This window comes from Coffea arabica, chromosome 3e, assembly GCF_036785885.1.
Source record: "Coffea arabica cultivar ET-39 chromosome 3e, Coffea Arabica ET-39 HiFi, whole genome shotgun sequence".
Taxonomy (NCBI): Eukaryota; Viridiplantae; Streptophyta; class Magnoliopsida; order Gentianales; family Rubiaceae; genus Coffea; species Coffea arabica.
In genome coordinates this window covers 8,579,067-8,598,244 of record NC_092315.1, presented here as the reverse complement: position 1 = coordinate 8,598,244, position 19,178 = coordinate 8,579,067, and the positions used below count along the sequence as shown (strand labels likewise).

At 35.2% G+C, this 19,178-nt stretch overlaps 1 protein-coding gene across 1 annotated transcript; it reads left to right on the top strand.

The window, feature by feature from the left end:
- Window positions 1-7,180: 7,180 nt before the first annotated feature.
- LOC113736402 (uncharacterized) lies at window positions 7,181-18,518 on the top strand. Its single transcript, XM_027263347.2, has 13 exons — window positions 7,181-7,663; window positions 11,329-11,365; window positions 11,448-11,650; window positions 12,688-12,724; window positions 12,805-12,929; window positions 13,794-13,830; window positions 13,910-14,136; window positions 14,948-14,984; window positions 15,068-15,309; window positions 16,932-16,968; window positions 17,059-17,300; window positions 18,021-18,057; window positions 18,142-18,518. Exons 1-13 carry the CDS (start codon window positions 7,451-7,453, stop codon window positions 18,252-18,254), a joined length of 1,587 nt encoding a protein of 528 aa, XP_027119148.2. The 5' UTR covers window positions 7,181-7,450; the 3' UTR covers window positions 18,255-18,518.
- The last annotated feature ends 660 nt before the right edge of the window (window positions 18,519-19,178 follow it).

The following is a 19,178-nucleotide window of genomic DNA, read 5'->3' as shown; positions in this document are numbered from 1 at the left end:
TGGCACCCCCTCTGGTACCGAAGTGGACCCTGTGGCAGCAGCAGCCGAACTGCTCTGAGCTGCCGTGGTGGGGGTGGTCTCCTTGGCCGACGTCTTGGGAGGCTGCCCTTGTGTTTTCTTCTTGGGCGGGGGCGCCGATGTCTCGCCCGAACTCTTCCTCTTCGACCTCTTCGCCACTTCGGCACCTGAGCTCGACGTGATGATGTCGGACAATTTGGTCACTGCACAAAGAGCAAATATTATCATGTGCCTTAGCCGAAGTGAAATCAAAGCTATGAAAGAAAATTACAAGGTATCTTAAGTTTAGTGGAGGTGAAGGGAGTCTTGTCAGGAGGGATCAAAGCTCGGCTAATTCCCCCGTCAACCAGCACGGCTTCGGGGTAGTCCAGACTGTATATCCGAAGTCCCGACCCCATCAGCTTCTGGAAGTCCTCCTCCTTGGCATCCCCAGCAGAGGGATCGGCTTTCGCTTTGATTGGCCTCCACCAAAAGCCCCTGGGGAAGTCCACCTCGGACACAAAGAAGTAGTCGCGCTTCCAATTCTTGATTGAGCTGGGAGCGCCGACCACCAACTTCGGAATGGCATTGTTCCGATTGCCAACATAGAACCATCCCTTGTCTGTCCCGTGCGCCTTGAGGGTATAGCATCGGCGGAAGAGGTCGACAGACGGATTCACCTCCTGATGTCGGCACAGCATCTCGAACCCAATAATGATGCGGATCGCATTCGGGGCGAGTTGGGTAATCCTCACGCCGAAGTGACGGAGCAGATCCCTGAAGAACCTCGACGTAGGCATCCTCAGCCCGGCCTCCAACTGTTGGACATAGATGGCCACCATGCCAATGGGGGGCTTCTCGGCTGAGTCATCCACCCCGGGCGGTGTGATCTCGTACCCCGACCGGAAAGGGTACTTGTTTATCACCTTCACGGCCCTATCTCTTCCGATTCGACTTCTAAACTTCGGCATCTTGCCGAAGTCGATGTTGGATGTATCTTCGGGAGCGACAGGCTCCAGTGCGTCCTCGTCGTGTGGTATCTCGACGCCGAGTTCCTCATCATAGGCCACTTCGGAGCCACCATCGCTCATCTCGGATGACTCCAACTCGACGTCAACCTCCTCGCGGACCTCCTCGGTGGATCCTTCCCCAGAGCTCGGCGTCGACCCATCAGAGCTGGACGTCGTCACTTCTATAGGATCCGGCCTCACCTCGGTTCGATAACTCGGTGTCACGGTTTCTTTGTGGGTCTTAGCTGTTTTGGCCATGGGTGAAAGATGAGGTAAGAAAGAAGAAGAATACTTACTATTGCCTACGGAGTTGGACGAAGTTGATGACCTCGGCTTTGATCTCGGCTACTAGACCGACCTCGGCTGAAAGAACTGACCTCGGTTACGCTCGTGAACTTGCAAATCTCAAATGAAAATGAAAGGTGTGAGAAGTGCAGTGAGGGGGCCCCCCTATTTATAAGGGTTTGGGCGGAATATGAAGAGGCGGCAAGAATGCGAAAGGACGGCCACGTTCGAACTCAGAACGTCGTGCCTCCCTATCTCCTCATTAATGCCCCGTCCTTTCGGCTGACACCCTGCACGAAACGTCCCACTACTTCATGACGCGACGGTTACCAGTGACCACGTCCCTTCAACTGACACGCCCACGTGTCACGTCCCCGCATCTTCCGGGGCAGTTTCGGGACTCCGACTTTCTACGACTTCGACACAAGGAAGCCTCGGAACCTCCCTAGCCCGGAGCTCCCGAGGCTTGGGGGGCTTATTGAGGAGGCTCACCTCGGCCATCCCGCATGCCCGAGGTGAACTCACCTCGTCCCTCATCAGAGCTCGTCCGCGTCTCGGGGTTATCCCTTAAGCCCGGCCGGATCCCTAGTCTACCGTGCAGGTGACCTCGGCACCTCCACCTCAGCTGCACGCTGATGATGTCAAGCCACCTGACATCACCTGGGACCAGTGCTTTATCTGAAAAGCACTGGAGGCACTTAATGGCACCTGCACCATACTCTCCGCCATCATACCCAGAAGGCTACAGTGTCAGAGCCAGGCCATCTGGCAGGGAGCAGAGCCGTAATGGCAGGACATGGGTCCCACCGGCATAAGACCTCCGTCCTGCCCTCCACTCTCACTCTATAAATACCCCACACACTCCCAACAAGTAAGACACACTGTTCATTTGCTCATACTCTAGCATTTTCTCGTTCTCATACTAACTTAATCGTCGGAGTGATACCAGGGGAGAAGCCCCGCCATCCACTTCGGCCGCGAGGATACACCTCACCTCAACCCAGAGAGGTCTGATTTAGGTCGGTCCAACTACCCGCCAAAAATCGCCTCTTCACAGCCATTTCCCTAGGCCTTGCATTCCTTCATTAATTCTCCTAGACTGCGTCTCAAAATTTTTTCTGTGAATTTGACGGCTTTGGTAATTGATTTCGTTATGCACTGATGTCTGGAAATACATGAAAACACTTGGCATGAAAACTCATTCGGCTAAGGAAAGGAATTAAAGTAAAATTAAAAAAATGGAAACCATATTCTATAATGAAAAGAATTTATTAGTATTGTAAAAGGAAAGGAATTCCAAACAAAGTATCTAAAAGGAAACCAAAGATTCACGTTTAGGAATAGGATTCGGAAATGACATCCCATAATCATATATATATAACACATGAAAAGATGAGTTATGCATTATATATATATATATATATAATTTTTTTTCTTTTTTTCTTTTTTTTTTTTGTAGGCATTGAAGATTGGTCTGGAAGTCGTTGTTATAATGCATATCATAAATAACAACTAATATGACAAATCAGATTCAGATTCTTTGCGATTAATTCAAATCCATATGACAAATCAATATGTTGTTTTTACAGAAGAGCACAAGCCAATATAAGTAATTAATATCTAAACAATAAACGCCAAGCTTGTGCACCAATATAAGAATTTGATTTTAATAATACTAAAAATGAAGCTTTTATAGAAACAAAAGGGAATTGAAAGAGGTCAAAACATGGAACTTGTAATTAGATGATCTATTGACAAAGCTAGGGAGGGAGGAGGGGGAGAGAAGGATGGGTTGAGTGATTATTGACAGATTTTGGGTTTAAATCCTTCCGCTTATACTAAAAAAAGGGATTTGTTGAAAAGCTATTATCAATTTTAAATCATATATTTGACAAGTTATTATTGATAACAAACAAAATACGTTTGATTGCTTTTCCTAAATTTTGAAATCTTTCTGAGGAATAATAGTAAGGTGCATATAAGGTTGTAGGAAAATAACAAACAAGTATACATCTTTATGAAATTTCATTTGTATATTGTTTTCTTGTTTATAATTGTTTTGCTGGACAATTTGAATAATTTGAACCGTATCCTATCTAATAACATAAGAAAATTGCATCTTTTTTCTTGCTTATAATTATTTTGCTAGATAATTTGAATAATTTCAACCATATCCTATATATCTAACAACATAAGAAGGTTATCTTTATAAGTAAATCATTGGAGATTAATAAAGAAGGAAAAAATGATTGAATTTACTTTTAACCTATGCTATACTGAAAGCACCAGTGTGATTTGGGTATTTAATTTTTCTTTCCTAAAATGCCTTCAATAGTAATATTAATGATTTAATCTATATTCCAAACATAAATGTAATTCTAAGTATTATTGGGGGTTTTCTATTTATTACCAACTTTTAAGTATTGTTTTAGAAGTAGAATCCCTTGTGGAATAGAAATTGATTTGGATAGGTTATAGATTAATTTACTTTTTTTTAATTTTTTTAACAAGGGAAGGGTGGGATTTAAGAAGTGGGGAGGGTATATGGGGATTAGAATCTAGAACCTCTAATTTCTGGAATCCCAACTTTATCCACTAGACCAAGCCCTCCTAAGCATATGTAAATTTACTTGAAAATTTAAAATTAGTGACCTGGTATTAGTTAGGCCATATTCTTAAAAATCTTGACTAACTTCGTGTATTTTAGCCTTCTTACAAAGTTAATTAGAAACCTCTATAAATTCAATGTCTCATTACATATTACATTAAACAAGTTGCATACCACTATATTAGTAGATGCATATCCGACCACAAAAGATAATTACATAAAGAATGTAGACAAGACTGAATTTAGTTCAAAACCCTTAGAATCATATTTTGTTTTTCTTTTCCATGACATTACTAATTTCAAAAGATACATCCAAAGGCGGACAATCCTGACATATATCTAATTCTAGATAAATATTAATAGAATAAGTGACACATTAATGACTACATTATGTTCCCAAGGTAATTTTTTAATTTTTTTTAGTTATTCATATAATACAGGCCTTTAAATTTCATCTAGGAAGATAAACTTACTATGTAAATTTTCACCTTGAATAGAGTTTTAAAAATAGATTCTAGAATTAGTGAAGAACAAGAAGGAAACTTTAGCTGGATAATTTAGAAACTAAACAGGAATTGGAAAACAAAATTTACGTAAATTAATTTAACATGAAATAAATAGGCACCAATTGTAGAGAAACAAAGAAGAATGGAATTTTTTTTTAAAAAAAAAAGGACAAAAAAGAAAAATCGATTGATTGAATCACCAATATGATCTGTTAATTTAGTGATTTAGATTTTTCCAATAATACCCTTGCCAAGTACTCTAGTTACAGTTACTTACGATGTGATGTATAGTTACAGTTACTTACGATGTGATGTATTGAGACACTAATGCCTAAACAACATTTAGGACTTTCCTGTAATATCGACTTTGATGTTTTAGTTAGGAATAAAATTCTATTAAAATAAACATCCTCCAGTAGTATTTGGTTTAGAATGGAATTATACAATTATGATGGAAAATCAATTGTTCATTGTAAACCACTGGATTTCTTTGAATTACACAAAATATAAGATGAATATGAAAGAAATATAATCTTTCAGGAAATAAGTTAACTCTTTGAGATACACAAAGGGAGAGCATATTTGGAATGATTTCTTCAGATTTTTCATGTAAGGTAATACCAACTTTGAATACATTTTGCTTAAAAAAATACTTTGAGATATATTTCAAAAATATAATTTCATTAAAACATTTTTTTGCTCCCTATGTCCCATTGTTAATGTCATATTTTCACTTTATTGATGTTCCAAAATAAAAGTTACAATTTGAAATTCAACACATACTTTCCAATCTTGTCATATGAAAAAGTAACTTTTTAAAAACTCAAGGCATATTTAACAAGAAAATATTTTGAATTCAAAGGATATATATGTAAATTCACCAATGCCACCTCATCTAGACACAATGATTCCTAGGGCTCTATAAAAAGTTGGATTTCCAAACAAGGACTCTAGTATTAGGACAGATGGAGTATAAAAAAATTGATGTGTAATAGGTTTCAAGTGTAATGACTTTTGAGAACAAAACAACTATGAAAAGTAATTTCTTACTACCAACTTTACAAATTAAACAATAATATGAAAAATTTTCCTTAAAAATAATCTAACTACTTTTGACTTTTGAAAGAAAAATTTTCACTTTTGTTAATTGAAAACAGTGAATTTCATTCTATAACAAATTAAAAAAAGAAAGCTCCAAACCTCAAGTGAAATAAAGAAATTAGTAAGGAAAATCCCTATACACATCTCTCTATACTCAAAAATTTTGGTTTTACATTATAAATTGTGTTTCAATCCAATTTTATAGCAACTATTGGTAAACCCATTCACATGTACTTGTTCATCATCGAACAAATAATTGATCAAATTATAAGTATGGAATATAAAAGTTATTTCTAGGGTAAAATACCATAAACCCCCCTGTGGTTTATCAAATATACACTTTACCTCCTTATGGTTTGGAAACTAACAATTTAACTCCCTATCGTTTCAACTAAAGTTAAATCTGACAGAAAACATCTACAATAACAGTATTTGAGTGCCACGCGCTTCTGCTGAGAGTTGTGGTTGCGATAATATTTTCACTTGCCAAAGATACCCCCATATATTTCCAAACCATAGGGAAGTAAAGTGTACATTTGTCAAATCACAGGGGGATTTTTGGTATTTTACCCATTCTCAAATGCACGAAACATTCTTCCAAGGAATTGACTTATAAAGGGGCAATTTTGGCATTTTTTGTTCAAACGTTAGTTTAGATGTTTTCTGTTAGATTTCACTTTAGTTGAAATGGCAGGGAGTTAAATTGTAGGTTTCCAAACCATAGGGAGGTAAAGTGTACATTTGAAAAATCACAGGGGGGTTTTTGGTATTTTACCCTTATTTCTATAATCCACAACATGGGCCACTAGCCATTAATGTAAACTAATGGCAATTATTTAGTAATAGTGTAGTAACAAAAGAATAATTCGAAAAAAAAAAGATTATTAAAGGAAAAAAAAGGACCACTTATGTCAAAGTAAGAAACTCTCAATTCTTTAATAATCCATACGGAATTTTTTAAAGATTCTTAAATGAATCAATATTCTTTAGGCTAAGGGAATCAATTACGAAAGTGAAATCTATCAGTAATCAATGCATCGAATAAAATTACGAAATAGGCATTTAGTAGATTGAAGTTGGTAACGACATTGAATCTAGATTGAATTTGGGTAAAATATCTAGCTGTACTTTTTAAGCAACAAAGAAAAAAAACTACAAGAAACTATCTTTTAATATCCTTACTTATAAGTGGATATGACCTGTACCTTGACATCTAAATCTTTAGTGTATGACTTTTAACAAAAATGAAGCTCAGTTATTTTGATTGTTTAGTTTTAACATACTCGGTAGGATTGTGGAACAAATATCTAATTAAAAATATAATTACATTTGACAGATGTAAGTTACAAAATGAATAACATTTTTCTCTTAAAACAAACTGAAAACTAAAATCTAAAACAAGAATTAAACAAGTAGACTAACTTGAGAATATTAATTATTTAACCAAGCATTTATTTGAAAGATTGTTAAATCACAAAATATCTCGATCTTGCAAAATTATTTTTTTTATAAGAAAACATATTTCAATAACAGATTACTGGAAATCATCAAGCACAATTGATATACATTGCTGCCGTAATGGCAGATAAAACATATACTAAAATTATAGATCTGCAATTTAACAAATACACAAGACTTGAGAAATAGAACTAGGGATTATTTCCTCTCTTCCTTCTCTCTAGAATTCTTCTCTTCCTTCTCTCTACTCTTCTTCCTTCATAGGAGGGAGATCTTGGCCTTAAGCCAAGGTCTCCCTTCCTCTTCCTTTGTTCTTTGTTCTTACTTTCATTTAATAAAGTCTCCCTTAGGGTATCCTAGTGGGAGTTTTCGTCTTTCCTAGGGTATCCTAGTGTGAGTTTTCTTCTCTCCGAAACTATATTAGTGAGAGTTTTCTTTAGTTTTGTTATTTATTTTCTCAGATTTTGGAGTTTTTTTAAATCTATATGTTAGATCTAAAACTTCTCGAGTCTTCTCATCAGATCTCAACATCAGTTTTGAACTTGAACCAGTTGGATAGCAGATCTGAGGGAATAGACATTCACAAATATCTATGGATGAATTTATTTCAGATTTGGATCTATCTCGGTAGATCTCATTATCTTTATTGGACCTTACAACTATTGATTAGCAGATCTGATGATTACAGCATGCACAGAGTGAGTTTTAGCGATTTATTCTACATGGAATGATTTTAAATTTTATGGTACTTTTTAGATCTGTCCTTAATTTCTCAAGTCTTATGAATTTAACTATTATATCCTCCGAATTCAATGCAGTTGACTGGGGTCCATGTTTTGTTGACTTTGCTTTTATTGATATCCTTCGCAATCCCTTGATATTTTTTCTTTTACCCGATCCACATCTTTCTCTCTTCAGATCCCTAATTTATGTTGCCCTAGTAGGCAATTGATTCATTCTTTGGCCCAACAGATAGAAAAGCATTCAATTGATAACCTCTGCTCTTAGACATAGCTTCTCAGATCTACCTATCTATTGCTATATTGTATTATATTATTAGTAATCCTATATTAAAAGTCCCTCTGGTAAGGGTGCATTTGATAAAATTAAAATTTGAAAGTTAAAATCTGAATTCATTAAATTAATGAATTGTTAAGTACTAATTTTGATGCATTTGAATGTATATCACATTAATTGATAAGTGAATAGGTTGTCACTTATTTTTTGGAGCAAATTTGGCCTAGGAAATTCAGTGCCACTTAATGAATTCAGAGCTTCTAGTGTTGGTTATCACACGCGTCTGAATATATTAAGATCAGAATTCATTAAATTCAACTGCTGAATTGGATTATCAAAGGATCTTAGAGTATGAGCACAATGTTGTTTTATTCTTGTTTTTTTTAACCTTCCCCCCCCCCCCCCTTCTTTACATCCATCCTATCTCCAATTGTCAGGTTTAGAATTTGAATTCTAAACCTAATTGCAGGGAGAAATCTAATAACGTTCTTTTGGCCACTAAGAGCACAATGTATTCTTGTTGTTCCCTCTTGGTTTATTATGTATGCTGCACCCCACTATACTTCATTTATAGGGTAACTATTAAACAACCCTAGTTGCATTTGCATTATGATGGTAACAAACATAGAAATCTTCCTACACAAAACGCTTTACCTATCCACGTACTGTTGGTCAAAAAATATGATAATACTATTATGAAAACAAAAGTACAAACAAAATTTATAAAAAAGAATGAATTACACATTTAATTATGAAACAAAAGAAAAATGCAAATGCAAATAGAAAAAAAGAAAAGAAAAAAAATGAAAACTATCTCTGCCAAAAAAATTTTAATTGTGAGAATGTACAACCAGCTAGAGACAATTAGGAGTAGTAGATTATTTACAACTCATCATTAACTGGAATAACACTAAAAAGATAACAAAGAGTTCATATTCAAAGGATATACATTCATTTTAATTAAAAAAGGGGACATCTCACTTCAAATTATCAACTTCATCAAAACAGTAACAAATTCAACACATACAACGTGCAAAATAATAATAGTAGAGCATGCAAACAATATCTATGCATAAATTTAAGTTTTACTTGGTATGAAAGTTCTACTCTCCCAAGTCAAACTAACAAAAAACAAAAGCCACTTTCATATTCGAATTTTCCTATTACAATTTGTTTATATTAGCATAACAAAAAATAAATGATAAGAAATGCAAAAGAAGTAATTAAAGATATAATCTTGTACATGCCATTCAATTATTGAAATATATCTCAAAATTTTTAGTACTTTGGTCAAATTCCATCCTTTCTTATTGCTAAAATTTCGATGATTTTATTGAAATTTCCACCATTGATTTTACTTCTATCTCAAAGAAAGCATAATTGGACCCTGGATGATGAACAATTTCGTCCAAAGATGGATTAGGTGGAGGGGGTGAACACATAGCATAACAAAATGACTTAGAATTACAGAATAAAAAAAAGGGATAATTTCAGAAGCCTCCCTTGAGGTTTGTAGCTATTGCAGCCACCTCCCTTAAAGTTTGAAAAATTATAAAAACCTCTCCTAAAAAGTATGTTTTGGTAACAAATTGTGATGTAAGCACAAAAAATCTAATGAATATCCTATACTGGCCCTATTTGATTTACAAAACAAATTAAATGGCAAAAGAAATTAAATATCAATATTAGTTGCTAAGTAAAAATTTTAAGATAGTTCTTTGCAACAAAATTTTGGCCATATTTCAAGGCATCATTTTTTTAATGTTTGGATTTCATTTTTTCTTTGCTAAGTAAGTTATGAAGAAACTATTTTTAACAAATGCATCCCTACTAGTCCGTTATTTATAAAACTAAGCAAGAAGTCAAATTAAATGACCTAGGAATTGAATAATGTATTAGGCGAGACGAGATTAGAACTTTTGGATACATAAATGTTTGCAAAATGTGGTCTTCTTTTTCCTTTACACCCACTTTTTACTTAGGATTTGTAGAGTTGTCAACGCTATTATAGTCTTTTCAAAATACCAAGGGAGGTAAGTGTAATTTTTCAAACCTTAAGAGAGGTAGTTGTAATTGTTAGAAACTTCAAGGGAGGTTTATGAAATTATCCCATAAAACAAACCAATTTGTTTATTTCATTATCCTTCAGAAAATCGATGTTATAAGTTAAAACATTTACCTTATCAAATATATGTAAATTCTATTTGCTTCTCCTATGCTGGATGCCATAATTTACTTTTTCACGCTTAACAACAGTGTTTTGTGATAAACAAACTGTAATATTATTATTTAAGTGTAATAAATATTATAAGTTGATTGTAATTTTGGTTAAATACGATAGTATCAAAATGAGTAGCCCAGAGTTTAAGCATAAGCTATTTAAACAGTTTTAAAAAAATGTTTGGAAAACTTTAGATATATGACTTCAATGTAAATAACGTTATCATAAACAAATCTTAAAATGAAAAAGAAAAACAAATTATATTATGATATTGACAATCAGAATTTCACAAAGATAGTTAAGACCAAAATGTTATGTTTTGGGATAGTACAATCACGTGCTTTATTACTAGTAGACAAGAAAAAGCTCAAAACCTATTTGCTTCAGCAGTAAAACCAGATGCAAAAACTGGTTCTGTGCTTCATGAGATTAATAGACTTTCCTCGCAGATTCTAGGCACTCTATCATTACAAACAAATCTAGCTGGCATTATCACCTTTTCCTGGGGTCAATAAGATGTTAAAATTGTGAGACAAATTAATGGATAAAGCAAATAGAGACATTTTATCTAGTGTATTTGAGTGTTAAATGGCTCTTCTTCTTTTTTCCTTTTTAGTGGAAATGGAATGACTTGAATTTGGAACTTTTTACTTACACTTCCTCCCCGAACCACCCAACCCACACCTTCCCTGAGTGTTAAACAGCCCCAGAATGGGGAATATGCATTCGAGTAACAAATGGAGAACTCCTGTTCCCATCTGGACTACAATGATCAGGCCATAATTCCATAGAGACCAAGTTACAACAAACCTATAACCATCAGGATAATGAATAAAAAAGTTCTTGGGTAAAATAAAGTTCTAGAGATCCCAGAAGAAAGGGCTAAAAACATAGCAAATTTTGAGAGAACTCGATTGGAAGTTTGTCACTGTTTTCCTCTTATGCTGGATGCATTCCATCAGAAGCAAGAAACTTCAATTATGCAAAAGTCAGTTTTTAATCTTACTAGACGCAACTAAAGAGTTCCAGCACTTCCGGGCCTGGTACATCGATTGTATCAGGTCGATTGATATTAAACATATTTCTCCTTGCTTTTTGGCTGACTCTGATGTTAACATTGTGCAGAGTGCTGGAGTTCGCAATGCGGAAATATTGGTCAAAGGTTCTGTCCTTTTCCTTTCCTTTCTTTTCCAGTTCATCTGAAATTATGCCCATTAGTGATGAACTTAGTCATTTTTTTGCAGATAGCGCTTCTCCGCCTAAGCCACCTCAACAGCAAGAAACAACTGCTATTGGATCTAATTCTACTGATGATGTTCCAGCATCACCCAAGCCTTCAATTGAATCAAAAGATAAAGGCAAAGACAAGCTATCCACTCAAACTGTGGTTGATGGCCTTTCTTCCCGCAGCCGTCGCATTGTGATTAATGAAGGAGGTTTCAAAGAGGTAAAACTCTGAAAAAAAAAAAATCAACAGACAAATTTTTTGAGGTATAATTTTATACCAATGCAATGGTCCAGCACAAACCTTTTGACTCAAGTAGCTACTAGACATTGATTATTGCTTTGATTTCCTGTTCATGATAACTAGGCCATGGTCTAATAGAGATCAACTAGGATACAACGAGATTACCAGAACAACAACTTCACCCCACCATCAACACTTTCAAACTGTTTATACTAGGATTTAATCTTAAAATGTTATACAGCTAAAGAAAGGGATAAAGACGGGCAAATTTTGAGAAAATAACTGAACTCTTATGTGGAACTTCTTTCTGCTTTTTTCCGCCTAATGCTTGATAAATGTCATCAGAGGAAACAAAGTAAAATAAATTAGATCGAGTCATGCAAAATTTCCTGTCAAAATTGCAAATAATCACTTTAGAAGTTTGTAAATTTGATAACTGCCCGTCCTCATTCTCCTCCAAAAATAGATTGACAAAATATGTGAGCTGGGTTGACAAATGCCAGAAGTATACTATCATCACTGTATAGTCAATAGTCATTTTACCAGAATGTCTAAAAATTAAGAATTCTTGCAGATTGAGAAAATCAAAAGAAATTAGAGGAACATAAACTTTCAAAAAGCTGCAAGTTTATGCAGTGGCCTTGATTACTTGTTAAACATATCTGCCACCTATCAACTTTCTTATCGGGTTGGCGTTTTATCAGTGACTGTCGCACTTGTGCTCAAATTAGCCTAATGCAGAGTTTTCACCAGATTGCTTCTTGGTCAATTGATTGTGCAAAGCCTTTAGGGTAGTTTTTATTCTTTCTTGAGATTTTGACAACTAAATGAAACATTAAAATTGATGGCTCCAGAGTTTTACATAAGTAGCCTTTTGTTCCATTGCTATTGCCATTTGCCACTAAAGAATTCCAGCATATTTTTTTTTTGGTCATTGTACATCGATCAAACCTGGTTAGTTGATATAAAAAGTTTTTCCTGCCTTCTTTGCTGACTCTAATGTTAACATTCTGCAGAAAGCAGAAGCAGGCAGTGACAGAATGTTTTCCAAAGGTTTTTATCTTTACCTTTCCTTTCTTTCCCTGTTTATTTGAAATTTAGCCGTTTGCTGGAGAACTTGGTCATTTTAGCAGGTAGCGCATCTTCGCCTAGCCCACCTCAGCATCAAGAAAAAATTGCAGTTGCATCTAATTCTAATGATGATCTTCGAGTATCAGCCAACCCTTCCGTTGAATCAAAAGATGAGGATAAATCCAAGGTACCCACTCTGCCAACAGACCAATGGTATTGAGATAGAAGAAAGAGGTTCTAAAGAAAATAAACTCTCAAAAGTAGCCAACGAATTTTCTGAGACATAATTTTATTCCAGCAAATTTATGCTTTATTACAAAACCAATCTTCAGGGAAATATTCTTCATTCAAGTAACAAATACAAAATAACCATATCCTTGATCTCTTGGTAACAACGGCTATGCCAAGTAACAATTTACCACGGACGTTTTATAAAGCTTTCAATCCCACGTTCTCTTGAAATATAATGCCCAATGGTCCATGCTGTACTCTCCAATGACGGTTATAGACCATCATCACAATGTGTTAATTGAGCAATTTGTACACCCAATACACTAATCTTCAGATTGTCTTGACAATAGGCATTCTTATACATTGTGAAAAGAAAATGAGATATATAAGAATGATGAACTTTCAAAGAACTCGGTACAATAGGCAAGCTTATGTTGTCATCTTGTTCGACTATTATGTCTGCTACCTACCATCTTTCTTCAGTGTTTGTACTCTCTCGGTCAATGAGATACACCTTTAGCAATTAGTGCTGAATTAATTTTGTTGTGCTCAATTTCACCAGATGCAGAGTATTCTTGGTCAACCAATTACGACAAAGCCTTTAACATAGTTTCTAATCTTCCTCCAGATTTTGACGACAATATGAAACTTCAACTTAGTTGGTATTGGCTCCACAGCTGTAAATGTGTTGTTTTTAATTCTAAGTCTATAGCCATTGAAAAATATCAAGCATTGTTGGGCCTTCTACATCAATCAAACTAGGTCAGTTGATGATGAAAGGATTCTAATCTTTGCTGACTCTAATGTTAACATTGTGTAGAGCGCAGGAGCTGGCAACGAGAGAATGTTGGTCCAAGGTTCTTTCCATTTCCTTTCTTTTTTCCCTGTTAGTTGCAAATTGAGCCTTTTGCTGATGAACTTAGTCATTTTTTGTAGATAGCGCATCTCTGCCTAACCCACCTCAGCAGCAAGAAATAACTGCGATTGGATATGATTCTAACGATGATAAGCCTTCTATTAAATCCAAAGACGAGGTTATGGCCAAGCTGCCCACTCCAACTGTTGTAGGTGGTGTTTCTTCCGACACCTATAGTGTTTTCAATGATGAAAATGCTTCGAAAAAGGTTGGACTCTCAAAAGTAGTCGTCAATGAATTTTCTGAGGTACAACTTTATTCCACTAAATTTTATGCTTTATCCCAATACATTTCAGGGGGAATATTCACTCAAGTAACAAATTAAAAATAATTATCCCCTGATTTCTTGGTTTTTATGGCTAGGCCACGATTCAATAAACCTAGTTACAAGAAGTGTTTAACCTTTAGGATAAAGCACGAGAACTTCACCCCTTCAGACCCTTTCTACGTAGGGTTTGCCATGCAAAAGAGAGTTCGGCACTGAAAACAGAAGGCCCAAAACATGGATAATTATTCACCAGTGACAGAAGTATACCATCACCAGTGTATGTTAGAGACTTTCTTACATAATTGAGTAATATGTATATTTAATGCACTAATTCTCTGTGTTTCTAGACAAAAAATCGGTGGGAGATAACCTTTCAATGAACTTTGCACAATAGGCAAGTTTGTGGAGGGTACTTCATAAACCATTTTATATGCCACGTGCAATCTATCTCTCATTGTTTGTGCTTTATCGGTCAATGATTTCAAACCCATAGCAATTAGTGCCAAATTATATGTTGGCCTGATGCAGAGTATTCCCAATGGATTCTTGGCTAACTGATTAAAAGAAAGCCTTGAGGGTAGTTTTCAAACTTTCTCAGTTACTGATGGCCACTATATGAAATTCCAAACTCAGGGTCACCGGAGTTTTTAATGTGTTGGCTTTTAATCCATTTCTATTACCTCTGAAGACTTCCAGAAGTGCTAGGCCTCTTAGATTCATCAAAATTGTCGAGTGATATTGAAAATACTCTCTTTGGCTTTTTGCTGACTCAAAAGTTAACATTGCACAGAGTTCAGGAGCGGGCAACAAGAGAATGTTGGTCAAAGGTTTTTCTTCCTTTTTCTTTCCTTTCTTTCCCGGTTTATTTGAAATTTAGCCATTTGATGACAAACTTAGTCATCTTTTGCAGGTAGCAAATCTCCACCTAGCCTACCTCAGAAACAAGAAATAACTGCTGTTGGGTTTAATTCCAATGATGATGTTCCAGTATTGGCCAAGCCTTATATTGAATCAAAAGACGAGCGTACATCTAGGCCCCCTGCTCTCACTACAGTTAATGGTGTTTCTTCCGATACCATTGTCACTGAGATTGAAGAATTAGCTTCCAAAGAGTTTGAACTCTCGAAAGAATCAGTCAATGAATATTTTGAGGTACAACTTGATTCCAGTAGAATTCATGGTTTATGCAAATACAAATCTTTAGGGGCATAGTCACTCTCAAATAACATATAGAAAATTACCATTCCATTGACTTCTTGAAAATACCCACTCTCCTTTGGAAGTAGAAGGCCCAAAAATTGATGATGTATTCATACAATACCAGAAGTACCATCATCATTATATGTGTAAACTAAAAAAAAGGGAGAGAAAATACTCTTCTTCATATATTTTTGGACTACACAATATACAAATATATATACACAAGTGTAACCTAATTTAGATCCTAAAATAATGCTAATCTAAATCAATTTATTACCTAGTTAATATATGATACTATAATCACATGATACTATAATCATATGATACTATAATCAATCAAATCTAATCTTTCCTAATATTTACAATATCAAATCTTTCCATAATATCATATTACATATCTTCAACACTCCCCCTCAAGATGGAGCATAGATGTTAATCATGCCCATCTTGCCACAAATGTAATCAATTCTCGGACCATTTAGAGGCTTAGTGAAAATATCAGCTAACTGTTCTCCAGTTCTCACATGACTGGTCCAAAAATAGTTTTGCATCTTCCCTTAGCCAAACCGTCTTTTCTTCCCCATCAACGGGTGGATCATCAGTGAGATGATCACCTCTATCGATACTGCGCAGATATATCCGAATAGTTTTACTCCAATTCAAAAAAATTTTTCCACTCAATTTGTGTTCAGTAATTTTTGATGTTGTAGGAATAACATCAGAAATTACTGTTTTCATCTCTCTACTACTACCTTTCATATCTGCCATTATAATTCACACAAGAAAGACCTAAAAGTGACTCAATAGGGTTACGTCAAAAGACAAACTGATAAAAGATATTCACACAAGAAAAACCTAAAAGTGACTCAATAGAGTCACGTTAAAAGACAAGCTAATAACAGAGCCTGAAACTCTGATACCATGTAAAACTAAGAAAAAGGGTGAGAAAATACTCTTCTTCATATATCTTTGGACTACACAATATACAAATATATTTATACACAAGTGTAACCTAATTTAGATTCTAAAATAATGCTAATCTAAATTAATTTATTACCTAATTAATATATGATACTATAATCAATCAAATCTAATCTTTCCTAATATTTACAATATCAAATCTTTCTATAGTATCATATTACATATCTTCAACAATATGTAGAGAAAACTTTTACATAATTGAGAAATTTGTGTATTTAAATAAATTCTCAAGAGAGATTAGGCAATAAACATTCCTATAGATTGCAAAAAGACAACAAAATTTATGGCCGACAACCTTTCAAAAAACTTAGTACGATAGGCAAATGCAGCGTGTTCCTTAGACAAATTCTTGGTCAGACGATCAGAGGGTTGCCTTTAAAGCGGCTTTTAATCTTCCTCGAGACTCTGACAACTATATAAAAATTCAAAATAAGTGGCACAGCAGTTGAAAATATGTTGTCATTTATTACATTTCTATTACCGCTGAAGAATTCCAGTACCGCTGTGCCTCGTATGTGGATCAAACCAGTTCAATTGGAATTGAAAATATTCTCCCTGGCTTGTTTGCTGACTCTAATGTTAACATTGTACAGAGCTCAGGAGCTGGCAATGGAAGAATACTGGTTAAAGGTTTTTTTTTTTTATCCTTTCATTACCGTTCTTTCCCTGATTATTTTGAAATTTGGCTGTTTGCTGATGGACTTAGTCATTTTTTTGCAGATAGCACTACTCCAATTTACCCACCTCCGCATCAAGAAATAACTGCTTTTGGATCAAATTCTGATCATGCTGTTCCAGTATCGACTGTTTCTTCTGTTGAATCAAAGGATGAGGATAAATCCAGACAACCCACTTTGAATGTGGTTGGTGGTGTTTCTTCCGATACCAGTTGCACTGCAATAGAAGTAAAAGCTTCCAAAGAGGTTGAACTCTCAAAAGAATTAGCCACTGAATCTTCTGAGGTATACCTCTATTCCAATAAAATCTATGCTTTATCCTGATAAGGATCTTGTGGGGAATATTCATTCTAGTAACAAATAGAGCCTTGGTTTCTTGCTTAAAATGGCTTGGTCATGATGCTACAGAAACCACGTTAAAACAAGCCTATTACGTCCACCTGCAATCTTTGTGCGTAGTGAAAAAAGAAAGATTTAAAGATAAAAATCCGAAATAAAGGGATTCAAATCAAAGGCAAAACCAAACTTGTGATGATAACTCAACTGTTATATGGAAGTTCTTTAGTTGTTTTTGTCTAATGCTTGATGCACTCGATCAAATGTAAGAAAAGAACTTATAATCACATCATTAATGCACGATCAAATGTAAGAAAAGAACTTATAATCACATCATTAATGCAGATTTTTTTATCATAAGGTAGAGATTTATGGAGTCATTAAGCCTCTGTACCAATTCTTTACTAAAAGAAGAAGGCAAAAAAGTTGTTGCTCGATTCACCAAGGATAGAAATGTATATTCTCGTCAATGTATGTTAAAGAATTGATCACATAGTTGAGCAATTTGTTAAGAGACCTCTTTTGGATATATTGCTTTTGAATCCACTTCTTTGGCTGCCGAACAATTCCAACACTGGTGGGCTATGTACATGGGACCAAACCAAGTCGATTAGTGTTGAAAATATTTTCCTTGGCTTCTTAGCTAACTCTAATTTTAACATTGTACAGAGTGCAGGAACTGGCAGAGAGAAAATGTTGGTCAAAGGTACTTTTCCTTTCCCTTTCCTTTCTTTCCTATTTTATTGGAAATTCAACCATTTATTGCCAATAACTAAGCCATTTTTTGCAGGCAACACTCGGCTCATTAGCCCACCTCAGCAGCAAGTGATGAATACTATGGGATCTGATTCTGACGACGGTGTTCGGTTTTTGGCCAAGCATTTCTACCAAATGAAACGCTAAGTGTAAATCCAAGGTGCCCGTTCAGGCTGCAACTGGTGGTGCTTCTTCCTACACCTATTGCTTGTTCCAAAGAGGTTGAACTCTCAAAAAGAATAAGGAAACAAATTATCTAGCTAAGGGAAAACTTTAATCTCCTCGTTAATGCTTTATTCGAATATGAATCTTCTTACACTCATCTTGTGTTTTCCGTGTGTTCGTTGAATGCATACTTGCTACCAGGTTATGTGCTTTTTGTGCTGGTGTGCAAATGAGTTTTTTTTTATTAATTATTACTTAAAGAGCATTAATAGTAGATTAGAAGTTTCCGACTTATCTCCTTATTGATTTCCACCTGTGGCTCCCCTTAATTACTTGAACCTGTGACCAATCAGTTACAAGTAAAATGTCTTACCAAGTTACACTTCATTATCAAGGTATGCATATGAGTTTTAAGTTGGCTTGTGCAAGTGATCTTTTTTGGATGAGATAATGAGAGGGGAAGAAATGGCCCTTCTCATAATTTTGTGTCTGGTTCTCTTTCAATACAACCTGCCGCACGTCGCATATCTCGTTTCTTGTAACTCTTAATAGTGTTTTTTGTTTTTTGAAAATTGATAAAGTGAATGAGAAAAAAGTCCATATTTTTTATATGTTTCTTTGAATTTAAATTTCAAGTAAAAGGTCTTTTTATTTGTTTGGACTTGGATTCAATTTTTTCTTCGTAAATTAGTCTTTGATACATATTCTTGGTTCAAAGCACAATTATTGAGCCCGATCATCAGCAATGCCTTTAATCAATTATACTGAGATATAACCCATCTTAAATTCTTAGGTAATCATTACCCTAAGGAAATCAAATAATGGAAACTCACACTCCAATGCCAATCAAAATGTGTGCATCCAACTCAAATTGAAACTTGTGTAGTTAGGATTTCACAATCTTTT